The following is a 19,133-nucleotide window of genomic DNA, read 5'->3' as shown; positions in this document are numbered from 1 at the left end:
AAAAGAATTATATTTACTCTATACTCCAATGAGTGAGGAATTCTCGTTTAAACAGTCTTTATAAAACTGTCGTAAACCATTTCGAAAAACTCTCAATGATAAATTCGATAATGAATCCACTTTTCTCTTTCATACTTGATCAAAACGCCACATTTTTTTAAATTTTAAATCCAGTTTTGAGTGTACGCTAGAAGTCGATCAATTGAAAGAAAATGACATGTTTTTTTTTACACAATAAAAAGTACCAGTCAGCATGTGTAAAAGGACTGTATTACATACATAAAAAAGTAAGTATAGAAAAACAATTACATTTATACAATATAATAATATTTTAGTCGTCATTCCTTTCTTCATTGATCTTAACAATTGTACCTTTAAGGTTGAAAAGGTCAGTCAATGTTGGTGACGGCTGCGGTAATTTCGTCAAATATCTGCCATATGCTAAGAATTATGTTACTGCCGCTACGTGGGATCAACAGCCAACAGTACGAAGACCATTAGCACACTCACAATAGTACAATATCATCGATATTTACGCTGTTTGTATATGTGATACATATATGTCTCGATTGTACCTGCATCTTTAATACATTTGTTTCTTTCACGTACTTATAGGCATAAGAATGTTAGGGATGAATGTTGATGGACGGAGAGCGTATGGTAGACCCAAAAAACGATGGATGGATTGTGTGAAAGAGGATATGAGAAAGAAAGGAGTAAGTGCTGAAGACACGAAAGACAGAGGAGAATGAAAGAGAAAAACATGTTGTGCCGACCCCACATGACGTGGGATAAGGGCAGGGGAAAGAAGAAGAAAAAGAAGTTTCTTTCACGTACTGTATGATAGGTGCTCCTTTGTCATTCAACATTTGATATTAAATTGCTTGGCCCAACTGATAAGTTCCGGTGTACAACAACTGCATATCAACTTCAGATAGTCCTGGAAAATCCATAACATCATGAGACATCATTTGTTTAAAAGGTACTTTTGCGAAGACAACCTTTTTCTTCTACTTCTCGTGCCAGAATGTTCACTTCGCTCTTTTTTTTGTGCACGAGTTTTAATATTGATATAACAGATCGAGAGTCATTAACTTGCTCAGTTTTTAATTGTTTAGTTTTTCCCTTGATCGGAGGCTTGATAGACTTTTGATTCTAAATAAGAGACAACGTCCCGAAAACCTCGGTCTAATACAAATATGTCTCCAGGCTTTAACAACTTACTTAAGTAACCCGTTAGGATCGCTTAAAACAATTTTCATAATTTGAGCATCATTCAAATTAGCTTGAAACGGCCCTATCATGTCTACAACAATCCATTAGTAGTGCATATGGTGAACGGTTTACAAAGTGGAACCATTTTTTGACCCGAGTATGACTTTCTCTGGTATTCGTTGTTAGCACTCTTTTGGTGACGTGCATATGTGCCGTTACATATCAAAATTAATTTGTATTCTACTCCATAAAGAGCTTTTGCCATTTCAGATGTTTGGTTCGTAATAAGCCACTCTCTAGTGTGAGCGTTTGTACCAAACCCAGAAATTTGAAGGGTGGTGCTAATTAAAGAATTGGGATTTCCCTTTCGTAACTTGGTCAAAAAAACTACAAGTGCAGATGTAACTGAATCAGTCTTTAACGACGACATCATCAACTCCAACTCTGATCACTCTCGACCCGTGGTCCAACCGCTATGTCCAACTGGTTGCACCACGGGTAAGTAAAACTATCCGTGGTTCGACTATCAGAATATTTTTTTTTCTATGACATATTGTTAAAAAATAATCAAAATTCGTTGCGCCTTCGCGGCGAAATGTGCGCTCACGGCGAAGTGCGCGCTTGCCTCGCTTTCAACTCTACCGCAAGATAATCACGGGATTTACGGTAATTGTCCCGGTGCAGTTTAGTTTATTTTTCTTGTATAGATCGCACCGCCACAAGCTGTGCGTGTTTGTGGTATCTGTAGCCCCCGGCTAATAGCACTTTTCCCCCCTTACTATTTATTAGTACCCCATCATCTTCGTCGTCGGCCATTGTTGCGAAATTACCACTCGGTCAAAGTTGAGAATATCCCACCGGCCGTTTTGGCAACCAAGTTTCGTAACCAGTTGTCAAAAAAGAATATATCATCGCGTTAGGCAACTAGTTGCCCAAAAAGAATATCTATTCCTGTTTGACATCTAGTTGCCGACGAAGAATAGAGCTCAGAGAGTTAGAGAAAATGTGGCTAGTTTCCAAGGCTTCAAAAACAAATGTACATATGAAAGTACTTACATTCAGTGTTGGGCATTCAAGAATAAAATCATTATTTTAATAAGAATTTGCAAGAATAAAATCTCGGTGATTTTATTCTGGAATAATTTGTCCGGAATAATTTTGTAATTTTGTCTGGAATAATTCGTAGGTGAGAAAATAGAATGGGAATAAGTTATTCTTAGTCAATTAAAAATGATCATGAGATTTTAGCTAATTTAGCTAAGCTATTCTTGGTAGCTAGCTATAAAGCTTACCTAGGGGCTATTCATAAATTACGTCATTTCAAATTAGAGGGGGGGGGGCGGGTCTGGACATCGCATGATGGTAGCATGACATAGGAGGAAACGGGGCCACTCGAAGCATGATTTTTGGATGAATTTAGGGGCGAGGGGTCAAAAATCGTCAAATTTCGATGACGTAATATATGGACAGCCCCCTAGTTGAGTGGTAGTACAAAATACCATGACTGCGATTTACTAAATTTCCCAAAAATACAAATAAAACGCGTACAGGTTAATATTTTATAAAAAAATATTTACGCCAAAACATTACTTAACATATTTGACACCACGGAATTCACCATCTCTAACGAGAACCTAAGCAGATCAGTAATATCCTGTGCGTGGCGGGCGTCGAAATCGGTGCGGTTGTTGTTGGGGCATAGAAATACTTGTGTCCACCCATTTTCCCCTACTCCGCAATGTTGACTGCAAACGCTCGTTCCAGGTGATATAAAAAAATTGAGCTTGCACAAGAAAGGGTCTAGCAGGCTAAGATAACAAGATTGGCCCCCGCAAGGGATTTGGTTGTAATTTGCGGTGCAGTAGTGGCAGGTCCTAAGAACACTGTATGCATAATATCAGCCTTCGATCTTCTTTTGTTCCAGACTTATCCACGAAAATGTCAAAATATCAAGGTAATTTATAAACGGTTATTTCAGCTAAACCATGCAAGCGACAGTAACCAAAGAAATTCAGAATGAAGGAGCATAAAATGGGGTTTATAATGCATATTTTTACAGACATTCATTTTCTTGAACTTTGATGAAAAAAGCTTTTTTTTTCGCTTCATTTTTGTGCCACTTTTCGCGGAGACACAACTATCAAAAAAATTACTTGATAAGCCGCAATTGTCAACTACGTATACATTTTAAAACATTTTGATAAATCATGGTGCGTCATGTCAAAAAAAAAACACGAACGTATGTTTACTATACTTGGACCATTATTTCTTTTCCAAGCAAATGAACTGTCAAACATACTGTAGTTATAAAGTCGTTGACAGTTCATTTGCTTGGAAAAGAAATAATGGTCCAAGTATATAGTGTAGTGGCAAAGAAAGGTAAGTCTGTAGTTGTTACACCACAGAAAGAGGGTCGATGGACAAATTAGGTCATGGTTGACGTATGCTCACTTAGCCTTTTGCACTATATCTGTAGAAAAAATCGTAATGTCAGTTTGTTTTTTGATTTTGTCGCCAGCTGCAAATGAAATGGACATGCTATATGCTTATTTTGCTTATGGCAGTTATGGTATTATTCTAAATGTGTTTTTTTTCTTATTTTTATGAATTATATGCAAATAAGAAAAAAGTGGGTACATAAAAGTATTGGGTATAAATTCATTGACGAAAACATTTTTTATTACCGTTCCATATCAACAAATAACTCGGTACAGCAAACAGAACAATACACTTCTTCCATTTTGACAGAGTCATACTCTTCATCGTCCCAAGTATAACTAAATTCGTTTCTACAATATTCACATTTTCTTTTACGGGCAATATTTTCGTCCGTAAGAGAAATGTCAACGTTAGGAAAGGATTTCAGAAAGAGCTCCTTTGAAATTTGCACTGGTATGTGGAGCCCAAATATTTTCGACTTTATAATCCTCATCTAAAACAATATAATGCATCGAAGTTGAGTTTATTCTACAGTTTTATATTTTTTTTTTTGCTTTTCAATTAAAAAGACAGACAATAAACATACATACCCTTAAATTCAATCCCTCGCCATAAAAGTAACAAAAATGAGAATAGCATCTTCCTTGACACACAATACTGGAAGTATTGTGTGTGTTCCTTAAATAAATTACTATTAATATTTTAAATATGATAACCATGACCATTGGTCTTCTTCATGTCGTTTCTACCTTGTAAATAATTATTTAATATTCCTTGTATTTTCAAATCTTTTGCAATATATTGGTTTTTCCTTCGACGAAATGTGTCAGGGCGTACTTCATTCTGCAGTATAGTGAAATTTACTGCTTCTGCTTCAGCCTTCAGTTCCGATGGACATAACAGCAGATTAGACTTTTTTTTCAGTATTTTGTTTATTTTCTTGTGCCAGCTTTCGGTCACGTTGTTAGTGCGGTGTCTGGTATCGAAACCAGATAATATTATTTTATACAATCGTGATATAATCAAGCTTTTCAATCTCATAGCTTACTTAAGCAATTCAGCAAGCTTCGTTGCCTAAACACGGTACTCGACTAAAAAGCTCTCTATATCATTTTCACTTTGATCCATTATGACTGGAAATTCACGGATCTGCGAAATTCTTGGCGATTCCGATAAAATAGTAAGCCATGCTTCATGTATTTTAATGCCGGAAAATGTGCCAAGGCAACACATTTGGCTAAGTAATTGTTTCCTTCGCGAGTGTTAGTGATACCAAATTTATCGCCGTTGGCAAAAATTGCTTGAGCATAGTGAAAAAAACAACCTTTTAGTTATTTCGACATCAGGGTAAATTTCTTTTATGGCATTTATTAATTGCTCCTACTTCAAAATCCACTTTCATCAATTTTGGGTTTAGGTTTGATATATGGTCCTTAATGGAGCTCATCATTCGAGTGTAGGTCTCATGTAATTTATTTGGTAGCAATTCGAAGATGCAAGGTACCGCCTTCGTCAATTCTAACGTGGAACTTATGTCCGCATGAAATGTATATAACTGAGCGTAAGGTTCAGGCACAACTTTAAATGTGCCATCTGAAAAATATGTTGTGCAATTTCGGATCCACTCCTTCGCCATAGAAGTAACAAATGTCATATTCCTTGACACACAGCCAACCTTCGGCTAAACTTTCGGGAATAGTAACATCGTCACTTAATTCAACTGAGACAACATTACGGCGAGCTCTGTACAACATATCTTTTTTTTTGTAGAATGGCGGCAACTTATCCGCGTACTCATCGTACATATACTGCCGCATTTCGTCTTTGTAAAGTTGTGGAACAGGCTTATAATCTGTATCTGTAGTGTGTAGTATCCTTCTTTACCCAGAAGGAGGAGGTTGTGGCTATTTTTATTAATGTATGTTCACCGATTACTCTGAGACCCGTGGTCCGATTTGAGTAATAATTTTTTTTCTTATGGACCTGTATGTGGATTAAACCTCGTTATGTAACGCTCAGTTTGGGGGTCAGGATGGGGCAGTTTCGATAATCAGAACCAATGAAAAACCAATGCGAGTCGGACTCGCGCACGAAGGGTTCCGTACCATAATGCAAAAAAAAAAAATAGCAAAAAAAGCGGTCACCCATCCAAGTACTGACCCCTCCCAACGTTGCTTAACTTTGGTCAAAAATAGAGGGAATTGTACATAAAACCAGTATGGTGAGAAGGAATGGAGAGTGAGTGGGCGGGAGGAACGTAGTTCACAGCCTGGGGCGACAAAAGTAAATTAACATTTAAGATATCCTGGGGTAGAATGGTCGAACAAGATGGAAAATAGTGTACTCAGGATTCTAAGGCAGCTACGCCGGCGCATGGAAAGCCAACTGCGCCGACGTCGATAGAAAGAAACATGGTCGTGTTTTTCTAAGGCCGCATCTATTATCCTGTTATGCTTATTGCATAACATGTCACACCCAAGACGTGAGGTAGCCCAAATATCTATCGGAACCGTAAAAAATATCAAAAGTGATGTAAAATATACGTGTAGGCGAGGCTCTGTTCCTATAATAAAGAATAATATATACCTAAAATGATAAAATGTTTTTCATTACAGTCTCTAACGCAATTCCACCCTATAGAAGTGAGGGCGGACACGTTGCAGTATTTAGATTTGGATCTTCAGACCTCAAAGCCCTCTTCAAATAAGGTATTATTTAATTTATTTATTAACGAATAAGTTTTCTACGTCTTAGTGTTTGAAAAAAATGAAGCGCTTATATTGTATAAATTGTACAAGTTGTCTGTAGTCGCGCCTGCCTGCGCTGCTAACAAACTCCCGTACACCGAAAGAGAAAGAGACTTATGTTTAACAACGAGTATGACAAAGATGAATGGAATGCGAAAATTAATCAAAAATTGCAGATATCTTCGTAGGTATAGAAATAAATATATAATATCATTGATACAATGATTCATGTTTTCAGCCACAACAACAGGTGCCAAGAAATAAAATAGACATAGCGCACGGCAAATCCCTATCCGAGGTGGACGCGGACGCGGACAGCTGTTACAAGACCGTGGATTTCCTGAAGACGGAGGCGTTCAATATCACCATGCAGGACGCCGAGGCCTCACGAAGCAACCACACCCAGCACCTCAGCCCGGTGGGTCAACACGGACACTGACCCGCGGCCCTCCCTCCTCCCGCTCCTCAGTCGCGTCGACCACCTCGAACCCAAATGGAATTCGTTCACGGTATACCCCCGTCTCCGGTGGATTCAATTTTCTACCAAGCGGTAGATTTCTCCAAGACGGAAGCGCTGTATGTAACCATACAGGACACGGACAACTCCAGGCGGTGCCACGTCGAACACCCCAGCCCGCTGGGCCAGCACGGCCCTTGACCGGCGCTCGCGGCCGGGCCGCGCACACGCTGCTGTCATTTTAACTGTGTCATTTCAACATTGCGTAAAAGCATTTCAAACTCGCCGGCATTCTTAAATTTTGATTATGTGTATTTCAAAGCCAGATATATCCATACTTGAATGAGGTAATGACGCTAAAACTGAAAAAAAATATGTATTACCAGACCTATATATTATATATTATTATCCAAAATATTCTTAATGCAAGCAAAGGAATTTAACTATTATACAGGTAAAGACATAAGACAGCGTAGAAAACTCGTATAAGAGGGCGATGACATTCTCAGATTCAAAATAACATCATTACAGATATGCGCAATAAGTAACCTGCTCTGGGCAGTTAGAAATCGAGAAATTGTTCAATAAAACTACACATTTTTAGTTACTTGTTTATTAGTGTACAGATCTACCGGTGGACAGGGACCAGGAGAATTAATACATGCATTAATTTATAAGAGAACAATACATGCCTAAAGGTTATATTAAGTAGGAAGTGGCCAATTTGCAATATAAGTCACTGTCAAGCATGAATATGTTCATGCCATTCGACGTCTATACATATAATTATATGGATGTATAAATTTTGATGAATCATGCTTTAAGTTCATAAAAAATAACTTGCTAATACCAGAGACTAGTAAAATCAAGACGAACAACCTCCTTACAAAACCGTGTCTCCTACTGCTTTTGACTTCTGAACGTAAAACCCTTCTGTCCTCGGTACTGTATTATGCACCAAAGTACATTTAAAGCATAATAAACTCATTGTAGTCTTATTTAATACCGCCATATAGTTTTAAGATTTTTAAACCTTTTTAAATGGCTCATAAGTCATAAGGATGCATTTATGTATTAAATCTACTTTTTTGATTGGTAACTACGGTCAGTCAAGTCCAAGTTTATGATTTAATATTATAAACAGTAGTAGCAAATAACTAAAATCTAAAAATATTATTTAATGTAATCTACAACATTGACGTTTCTCGCGGCGTTGTATGGGGGGCTGTCAGTCTTCTTTATTTACTGCACTCAGTCAACACTCTTTTTTTGCTGGAATGTAATAAATCTGTATTTATAAACTCCCGAATAGGATAACGTACTGAAATTTCATGTTTTGTTTAAAATTACTTGAAGTTGTAGCATTACTTAAGGACCAACAGGAGTGGTCATTTCTCCATACAAACGTACTCGACTGTTTCCTCCGTGGGTTTTGATGCTAGAGCAACGATTTTTTCAACACAGATTAATATTATCAATATCTGTGTCGGACCGTTTTGCTTTTTTTGATATTTTTGTTATTTAAGGCGCTAGAGCCCTTCAAAAATGGCCATAATGGCCTCATTAACTATGTCGCAATGAGAGGCGTAGTGTTCAAAACTGATATCAATTAGCCAAAAAAGCAAAACGGTCAAAAATTACCAAATTTGGTTACGATTGGTTAACTTTTGGAGGAGGAAACAGTCGAGTACGAAACCTCTTGAGATTTTTATGCAGGATTTTTCGCCTTGTCCTTATTGCACTAGTTTTAGGAGCCGCTTCCATTAGCGAGACGGGTATATTTACCTAAAATATTTAAAACTCAGCTCCTGTTTCGTCTTAATAAGTTCATTCTTTATAGTTTATACCAACCAGATGGCGCTTAATGAACTGTTTTTATTTACCGCGGTGTACCCTACTAATAGTCATTGGGTCATTGCGTAATTACTATTTTGACATGAAGTTGGGTCTGTCTTTGTAGATGAATATATAAGTAGTATTCGATTGTAAAATATGTAATAACAATGCACATAAGTACTTGCCAAGGATGTTACAAAGACAATTTATAATCTGCACTTGCAAATAATGACCAACACACACCGTACTTAAATATTAGCACAGACGACATAATCTGTCTATGATGTTATAAGGAGCATTCCATGAAATTGTCTACCGTTGTCCCGTACAAACGCGAGGTTTCTGAAGATTTAAAGGTATAAATAAGAGTTTCCTTTTCTATGACAAATGGTCAAAAATATGCACAGAAAAATAATCTCCTGCTTTAAATGCCAAGAAAAAAGTCGCAACACAGGAAATACAATGCGTTTGTACGGGACAGCCCGTGGAATGCTCCATTAATGTTAGGTGAAATGTTGCTAGTTAAGCGTAGATAATCTTGTTAATCGGACGTAGGGTCGACGTCAACAATATTCAGTGTAAAACCTTTATATGGTATCGTCTTGGGTCGTCCCATTCGTTTTTCGTCAAGTTCTTAAATTAGTCCTATTCTGCTTTAGTCACTGATTCTACATTCGTCACAATCGTCGGTGGCTTTCAATGTAGAATGAGTGACGAAAGCAGAATAGGACTAATTTAAGAACTTGACGAGAAACGAATGGGACGACCCAATACGATACCCTTTATATTAGGTATTTCATTTTGTCTGTACACAATAGGGTAGGTACCTACTTAATACTAAGTAGTTAATCTGCAACTCGTTATGAAACGTCGAAGCGTATTTTTTACTATGAAGTTAGTATGAGAACGCATTTTGTGACGTCACAGACCTTTCTCTTATATTTTCAGTGTGTCTCGGAAACAATTGAATCAATTTACAAGAAGCAACTCTATTGTGTATAGGACTCTGGCGTCGACTGTACGAACCTCTATGCTTTAATATAAATAAAAATACGCACAATATAAACGGCACTAATTATACCATAATGACCTTATGAGGAGAGAGACTAGTTTTAAATCAAATGTAAATATGTGAGAAATAGTTATATATTTATAAATGTTATATGTATACATTGAACTCTTGTTATATGTATTGGACTAAAGTCCATTAAATTTATAATCAAAGTATTAAATTTAGACGTACCGTGTAATTGTCTTCCATGCAGTTAATATTTTATTATTTATCCTTCAGAGAAATCAGTAAAATACATAATCAATAATATATTGCAATTTAAATTTTGCACTGAAATTATTTGCTCAGCTTAAACCTATTGCGCCATTTTGTGCACAACTTAGTTCACTGAATTGCCCTAAATTGTTTGCTAAATTTTATTACAATATGAAGAAAATTCATGTAATAATATGTAATGGACTAACATTTGGTATGATCTATCATTGATACTTACACATTATTTAGTTAAATTTATTATACACCGTGTTTGTTTTTAAAGTCCGTCAATTTCAAGGGTGCATCCGGGTACACCGGTATTCTAATTACCTAGGTACCTAACTCAATTTTGAAAATAATCAAACATATATTGACAAGGCCCTTACGAATGTGTAAGTAAACTTGCCTTAGGGCCTGTTTTCATATTGATTAGTGATAATCAGTACGAGTTGTACTATCTCGGACGATCGACGTTCTAAATGACAAGCTTATGTCATAGTTTTCAGTTGATTGGTTGAGTTAAACAGCATTTAATTAGTTTTTAAGCAAAAAAAATACAAATTCATGAAAATTGCTATTTAGTTTCCTTAAATGTACTTAGCCATACCACGAAGTTAACAGAATTTTATAAAAACACTACGTAAGTACGTGTGTACCCATGTGTTCAGTAATACTTGCAAACACAGTTAATTTTGATGCTCTGCTACGAGATCTCTTGGTCACTCCTTGCCTTCCACTCCTTCCAGGCGGGAACATTCTCAATATGAACGCTGATTTTAGTGGAATTAGCATGCTCACTTTCTTAAGTCTTACGCACATACTAGATTATATTATGGCGAAAGCCGCGCTCAGGCTGACACATTAATGGAAATGGAAACCTCAATGGAATTGCACATGAGATTTATTTATCAAAAGATAAGTCCTCCACTCCACTTGGATGTTGGGTTCCTATTTGAGTCTGTACAATGTGGGCCTTAATCTTTCTCCCTTTTATGAATCGGCTCGCGCCAATTACCCGAATGTGTACACATTTGGGTGGGACTAGAAATTTAGGAAAAATAAAACGATTGTTATTTAGGTAAAGTGATAAAAGAACTGGACTTCTGTTATGGCTAGTTGCACCGACCAGAAATTTACCGGTGAAGTGCAAACAGCTCATATTCTGTGTGTAAGTAGTGACAAACTTCAAGTATTAGTTAATTGGTAAAAAGTAAATGATTAATGTTAGTTCCATGAAGATATAGTATTTCACAGGCTTGTTGATTCATTTGTTTCAGTGTTAGGTAGATCCTACTCGAATGATGTTGATGCATTCGATTCACTTTCCCTCTTAAAAGTGCGAATGTTTAATATATAGGTGTTATCAGAAGTGTCTTGTAATGTGATTGAAACTTATACATTGAACGTGTGATGTGAAGTGTCTTAAATGTATTTGTCAGGGTCTAAGAAGTTTGATTATTATAATATATATAACAATTTTAAAGTAAGATAAAATTACAAATGATGTGCAATTCTTATTTGTATATACCTATGGTTAAATTACTAATAAATTGACCATTCTATTGAATATATATTTTCTATTTAGAATAGGTGTATGAGTAAATTACTTAAATTAGAGAGCAGGTATTTGCTTGCAAGGCTGGTTTTTTTTTGCATTCAGGTTTGTAGTTACTGCAGCATTACAATGCACAAGAAAAGTCCTTTAAATGTCTAATCATTTTGGTAAAACAATTTTAACGTAAACCTTCGATAACTTAGATCCGCAGATGCGGGCGCGCATGTCAAGATTACATACTAAAAGAATATACATATGTAAAAATGTTTGATTTGCACGGTAAGAAGATAAGGTACCAATTTAATGTTAGTTACACCGTCTAACGCGATTTAATTTTATTATTTGACTTTTTTTCTCAAGATCGACAATCAACAAGTTATCCCTTCCGTTAGAACCATGTTCCTACAATTTACACATCCTAATCACTCTGTTGCATTCGCTGAAATAAAAACCACCAATACTTTATACGAAATCATACCTACACGTTACGTATTATATAAATGTGTCAGCTGGCTCGATGGATCATTTCGCTACAGTTTCATAAACTGATAGCTGATTACTTGTTACTTTATTTACTGCACTTTAGCAATGTTTAATGCGATGGCATTTCGTACACCTACGTCATGAAACAGATCCTAGCTGTGCTCATTGATATTAATCAGATATTTAAATTCTTATTATCGTAAAATTTCTGTATTTTGTTTGGGGGCAAATAATATGATTGATTGGGGATCATTAGTTGTATTTTATTAATCATGTGGACACTACGTGATTAGGCGAGTACCTACGGCGATTACGATTAAATTTGATTTATTATGAAAGTAAAGCGTAAGGATCTAACTTTAATTGTGTAGCGTAAATGAAAGATCTCACTGGTCTTTGAACCATGTTGTTGTGCCCGGAAGTGACTAGGGCTAACGTCACGAAACAAATAAGTAATTACAGGATAAGGAGTATATAGTTTATAGAAGGTCAAGCAAATCTTGTCAGTAAAAAAAGGCGCGAAATTCAGATTTTATATGGGACAATATCCCTTCGCGCCTACATTTTTCAAATTTGCCGCCTTTTTTCTACTGACAAAATTTGCTTGACCAAGTATATAATGCAAAATTAAGATGTAGGTACCTAAATGTTCAGGCGCACTAGATTTAACAATATTACAAGAAATTCGGTTTGCCTAAATTTACCCATTTTTTTTGTTTTATTAAATTATTAATTTATTCATTTATTTTAAAATACATAAATGTATCTTTACATTTGTACAGCGAAATAGTTCATTTAATTTGTGATTTATGGTGAGTCAATAACAAAAACCGAACTTGTCCCTTTATGGTTTTTCCTGTCTAAAATTGCCATATTTGTATATAGTTAATTTACAATTTTTACTTGATATTGAATTGTAATAGTATTACGTAGAATTACTTTAAGTAGTATGCTTTTAGTGCAAATGTTAGGCAATTAGTGCAAATGTGTACAATATTATTTTATTGTTTATGAATTACTTTTATGAATAAAATTACTGAGATTTAACAGGATGTTGTATTAATAAACGACCCTAACACATTCTAAACACAACATAGATTCTAGTTTGTGATACTCTATTTCAACGGTCGGCAACCTTTTAGCGGCCAAGGGCCACATAGCAGTTAACGAAGTGGACGCGGGCCGCACTTTGTTAATATTCATGACTTTATCAGCCATTGTCATTTGTCAATATTGCATACAAAAATGTCAGGGAGGCTCGCGGGCCGCAAGTGAGTGGTTCGCGGGCCGCTGGTTGCCGACCGCCACTCTATTTCATCACACTTGCTCGAAAAAGGGGTATCGTCTTGGGTCGTCCCATTCGTTTTTCGTCAAGTTCTTAAATTAGTCCTATTCTGCTTTCGTCACTCATTCTACATTGAAAGCCAGTGACGATTGTGACGAAAGCAGAATAGGACTAATTTAAGAACAGGACGAAAAACGAATGGGACGACTGAAGACGATACTTATACTGTTAATACATATGTAGTCAGTTTCTAAAATTAGTACACTATAACATAAAAGTATTACACACAATATACACTTTTCGAACCATCTCTAGAATAAAACATACATATTATGTATTACTAAGTTACACAGAGATTGAAAAATAAAACTTATACGTATTAAAATTATTAACTAACATTATTATTAATTCTAACATAGGTAGAGTTTAAAAAAATCCTGATACTACGTTGTAGGGACGGCCACGGTAGTAGTAGGAACGGTTTCTGGCTCTACGTGCGCTACTCCCTACTGCAGCTAGGTAGTTGTCTGGGGTATAATCATCAAAATAATCATCCAAAAATCATGCTTTAAATGACCCCATTTCCTCCTACTTCATGCTACCGTCATCCGATGCCCAGACCCCCGCCCCCCTAAATTGAAATGACGTAATTTATGAATAGCCCCATACGCTCCAGAACGGATGGGTTGTCAATATGATTTCTTAAAATACCTCGAGAGACTGCCAATACACCCTACCATTCCCAATACAAAGGATGATGGAAATAAGTAGGTACTTACGGGTAGTATCCGTAATACCTTTTGTAAAGATGTCTAGCAAATCTAGTTATGGGTTTTGAAAAAAAAAACGCTTTAATCACTAGGGAGTTATAGCTTTTTTTTATTATGTTCTATTTGATTTTCAACTTTCATTTGCCTTTTCACTATTATTGTCAAACCTAAATTGTCCCCGCCTGTCTGAAATATGCCAATAGATGACACCCTGCTGTCACCATTATTGACAGTAAAATAAATTAAGTCTTGAAGGTACAGGCTCGGGGTCCAGGTAGGTACAGCACTTGAACGTCTACTTTATAATATAACTTATTTGTTTTTATATGTATATTTATGCCGTAATTTGCGTCACTTTTTGATTAGGTATTCCAACAAGTTGTAAATAGGGACATCTTTCGTTGCGCTGCGATATTATTATATCACCAACTTGAGCGAAAGGCATAGGACAGCGCCGTCTAACGGGACGCACTGTAAATTATTCAACAAAAACTTATACTCGCGGTTTTCTCACCAGAGGGCTATACTTGTTTGCAGAAGGTAATTTTATATATAGGTATGGCCTCATTTATACTTATTTTCAGGGCGTTTTTCTAGCCGCAGATTTGCGATAAAATCGCTGTTAACAGTGTTAACTGATTTACAAGACCGAAGTGATCCCATAATTGTGATGTTCACTGTCCCATAAATGTTCCGTGTGCAAAGTTTTGTACGGAATACTAAAAAAACTAAAGATACATGTAGGCATACACCAAAACTATTTTTATTTCTATAAAGGGGTAGATGAATGCGGATTGTAGGTTTTATAAATCACATCATACCTCTAGCCGCCCAGACGTAAAACCTTGCCAAGAAAAAAATAATTTTGATTTGTCAAAACAAAGATTCAAATTAGAATGGCACAGGAGACCTTTTTATAGGTCTCTGGGCGGCTAGTGGTTATTGTCAATTCGTATTACGTGTAGTTGTGTACGCCTCCTCCAAAATTTGCAGCATATTCCAAAATGAATGCAAACTTTGCGGTACGAAATGAAAACCCCTTGGGAGGATACTTTTCAATAGCATATACGTAGGTCACTCGATAAGTTTTGAGATGCTCGAAATTCGAAAATGGAACGCACCTGAATTATATGTTTTTAAAAAGCAAATTTATTTAATAAAAATAGAACACAAGTTGCCGATTTGCTCCAATTAAAAAAATGAATATGTTACAGTCATTTTTCCGAAACGGTTCCCGCGTTTTTTCTTTGAAACGATGAAGCTTAACCGCGAACATTTGCGTGCTATGATATTTTATGATTTTAAATTTGGTTTATCTGAACAATTGTGTTTGCAACGATTGCAGTCAGCGTTAGGAGATTCTGCTCCTTCACGGGCAACAGTTTTTAGATGGTTCAACGAATTTAAAAGGGGTAAAACCAGCCTCGAACATGACCACCGAAGTGGTCGCCCGCAAACAGCAGTAACTGTAGAAAACGTGTGGACTACTGAAATGTTGGTGCGAGAAGATCCACGAATAACATACAAGGACATAGAGAAGATCCTAGCGGTCAATTCGGGGAGCGTTAATGTAATCCTACATCAATATCTTGGAGTGAGGAAGCTCTGTTGTCGTTAGATCCCGCGTTTGCTCTAACAAACTAATGAAGTTGCGATTTCTGCCCTATCGGATCAAGACTGGCAAAAATGTTTTCAAAGTTGGTTGAGATGAATGGAACTTTGAATATAGAATGATTGAGAGTATTTTGAAAAAATTTAATATAAATAGTGCTAATATCTTGAATAGTTCTTCTGTATCTCAAAACTTATCGAGTAACCTACGTATGCACGCTGCTTTACTGGCCATCGCTCCATTTTCACTAATAAATCCGCAACACTCACGACACTTAAATACCCCACAGCGTCTCCCTCGCACTTCGCGTTAAGCAGGCCACTGACGAGCCTTCCAAATGGATGCCGTTACAATGGATTCATCCAAATGGACGGCATCCTAATAGGTATTAAACATTGGACATTTTTGACATTCACGGACCGATTTTGAATTGCAGCCACGCTATTTGGACTGTTGGAAGGCTCGTCAGTGGCCACCTTTAAGGCCTGTGCACACCGGCTGCGTGTGCGTGACGTGCACGTGTGCGTGCGGCGTTGTAGAATACAGATCCTTATGAGAGACGGCACACCGCTTGCGTGACGTTTGCGTGTGCGGCTCCAACATTTTAGCGCACGTCACGCAAACGCAAGCCGGTGTGCACAGGCCTTTAGAGAAATATTTGAATTGGAAAAATTTTGAAAACGGAAATCTGCCACTGGACACCCTGTTAGGGACAGATCTATGCTTCATTAAAAGCCTGTGATAGAGCGGAAAATACGAGTAGAACAGCTCTGTAAACTGACAATTTAAGTCTTAATTTATTACCGTACGCTAAAGTGAAACAATCTTAATTTTTTCAAAAATGTCGTTATAATATCTTTATTTTTACAATGTTTAGTGCGTATTCTCAGTACCTAGTAATAAAATGAATAATAAAAATGACTACGTCGTAGCTCTGTCAGGCTGTTTACTTTCTTGGCGCTACGCCGTAGGCCTGTAGGCGCTCGTAGCCACTCGTAGGAATCGTACTAACCAGGGAGATTTGCTTTTACATTTGTTTACTTTTAAATCACTCTTGTTGAAAACTAACAATTTTTGGTCGCCGTTATAAAAATGATTACTTGATGCAACCTAAATCGGCCATTAATACGCTACAGGTAATTTCCACTTGGAAAATAAGCCGCGTGCTAAAAAAACCAAAGCATATTTCGCGGCTTTGAGTGCCCTACGGTTACCACCCAGATCTTCAAACCCCTCTATGAAATCATTTACTTTTTTTATATTTCCAAATTCCGCATAATCGACATTTCGTCAAAACATATAGTGCACATTTTGTCTTTTGTACTGGTATGAGCAATTTTTTTTTATCTGTTCAAAAATTTGCAGGCCTGGGAAGCAATTTGACTTATGTAACCACTTTCTTATACTAGATCGGCTCGCAAATATAACACCTTGGTGTCTCAAAAACATGTACGCCGCTGGAGACTTGTAGTACAATGCCAAGCAAGTCTTTATCTTCTTTAGACCACTTAGTTGAATTTTGTTTTCGGAACTGCATTAAAGTAATAATTTTTGAGATATTGCTGCCAAAATTATGTTATTCTAGATCAATTGCGTTGAATTTTGATCTCAATTTCGATTTGAGCCTTCGTACTTGTTGCTATAACCCTTTATAGGGCAACGGTCTCAAAAAAGACCACCCTGTAACATCATCTTTTTGTATTTATTTCTTGTACAGAATTTTTTGGACTTGTGATTGGCGATGAGGCTTGAATTGAGGATTTTTTTCAGTCTTGCCCGGTAAAGGGTTAAAGCTTATTTTTTTCCTGAAGACTTGGTTCACATTCACATCGCTTTCGTTTACGTGATTGCCTCTCCTGAGGTGGTTCTTGGAAGCATTTTCTGGACATCCTTCGGGCAGGAGGAGGCGAATCGAGAATATCGAGATGGAGTTGAGCTATTGGTCGCAGGGTTGGCAGGGATCGTTGTCGTTTTCTATTGGAATATGTTTTTGTGGGCATGTTCACTTTTAGTACCTCTGGGGAGTTAGGTGTAGGATCTATAAGGCATGAAGCCACGGCACTGGTAGGTAATATGTAGGTATATTTTGTATGATAGAACTTAAAGTGCCGAGTAGTCGTAGCCTGTTCTCTTCAGAACAATAATCTCGCCACTGTCAATTGCTGATACTGGCAGCGATCCAAATCCTATGTCAGGGTCATACAGAGGTGACACGCATCTCGGATTTCCACTATTTTCATTCTATGCTTGAGACTATGAATAAATCACTAAATTATCACCACTTAAGAACGTGCAAGATTGATATTTTCGTTAGATATACCTACTGGTCTCACAAAAGTACAGAGAATTTATTAATAAGTTTTGCATATAATTAAGACGAGTTACAATGTTCTTAAATAACCTTATTCTGTATAATGATAAAATAATTGTGTTCAAATCCGCTGACAATGCGTGAATCTAAAGTGTGAATTTGAATTAGCAGACTTTATAATTAATCGCAATTATTATTCTTGACGTGCCTCACCCCCGCCCCGAGGGGGTGGCGGGCGCAGTATTCCGTGCTCCTTTCTGCTTTATTTTTGTTTCCTCCATGCGAATTACTTTTTCTACCCCATTACAGAGAAATGCCGTAAAAACGGGACAAAACCGTAAGAACTTAGGTAAATAGGGTTACTTACTCATATTGTAAGACGATAGTTGTTAGCAAGATATTCTTAAACATTTTGATTAAATAAAAACTTTTTTTGTGGACATACAATAATATGTATGTGTTCGTGATGATTAGATTAGATACCTATATAAAGAAAAGGACACAGTAGGTACAATCATGTGACTTTTATTGTATTATTATCAGACATCGTACATTTTCCAGCATTTTTGGTGCAGCGGAGTGGTGTTAACGGAATTAGTGCAAATTGGTGGTTGGTATAAATAATTTCAACCCTAATGATTAATTAGCGTTAATTACATTAATATTAACCTTAATTTACCAGTTCAGTTGAAGTTATCTATACCAATTCCGTTAACACCACTCTGCTGCACAAAAAATGCTGGAAAATGTACGATCATTGATTACTATATATGTGGGGTATCCATGTAAAGAGGTAAAGGTAATAGCCGCCTAGTAAATTAGTTTAATGAAAGGACCCAACACACAATAGGTACTCAATATATTACATAGTTGAAAACCCTAGACGACCGCGCTAAAACCGTAATTTATCAAATATACCGTTTTCGATACAGCCATAGGAAAAACAGTAAAGCAACGAATGACAGGCTTATAATATCATGTCGACTGAATCAACCTTTTGAACGACGCGTATAAATTCGTTTCCAAAAGTTCCCGTCACCTTTTATACACATTTCGTCCTCAATATTTCATGTTATAGGTAATATAAGTGTAGACCTAAGCGAAGTTTCCCAGAAAACAAAACATTCGAGAGTGTTCTTCAGATAGCATTGTTTGT

The 19,133-nt window shown here is 36.7% G+C and overlaps 1 protein-coding gene across 1 annotated transcript in view; it reads left to right on the top strand.

Moving 5' to 3' along the window:
- The window catches only part of LOC134679037 (uncharacterized), a 71,387-nt gene extending 58,341 nt beyond the window's left edge, over window positions 1-13,046 (top strand). The window contains exons 10-11 of the mRNA XM_063537847.1: window positions 6,270-6,362; window positions 6,640-13,046. Of these exons, the coding sequence (XP_063393917.1) occupies window positions 6,270-6,362; window positions 6,640-6,840 (294 nt within the window). The 3' untranslated portion in view covers window positions 6,841-13,046. The remainder of the gene's footprint in view (window positions 1-6,269; window positions 6,363-6,639) is intronic.
- Window positions 13,047-19,133: the final 6,087 nt, after the last annotated feature.

Source organism: Cydia fagiglandana, chromosome Z (assembly GCF_963556715.1).
Source record: "Cydia fagiglandana chromosome Z, ilCydFagi1.1, whole genome shotgun sequence".
In the NCBI taxonomy this organism is placed as follows: domain Eukaryota; kingdom Metazoa; phylum Arthropoda; class Insecta; order Lepidoptera; family Tortricidae; genus Cydia; species Cydia fagiglandana.
Note: the sequence above shows the minus strand (reverse complement) of the source record. Positions and strands in the feature narration are given on the sequence as shown.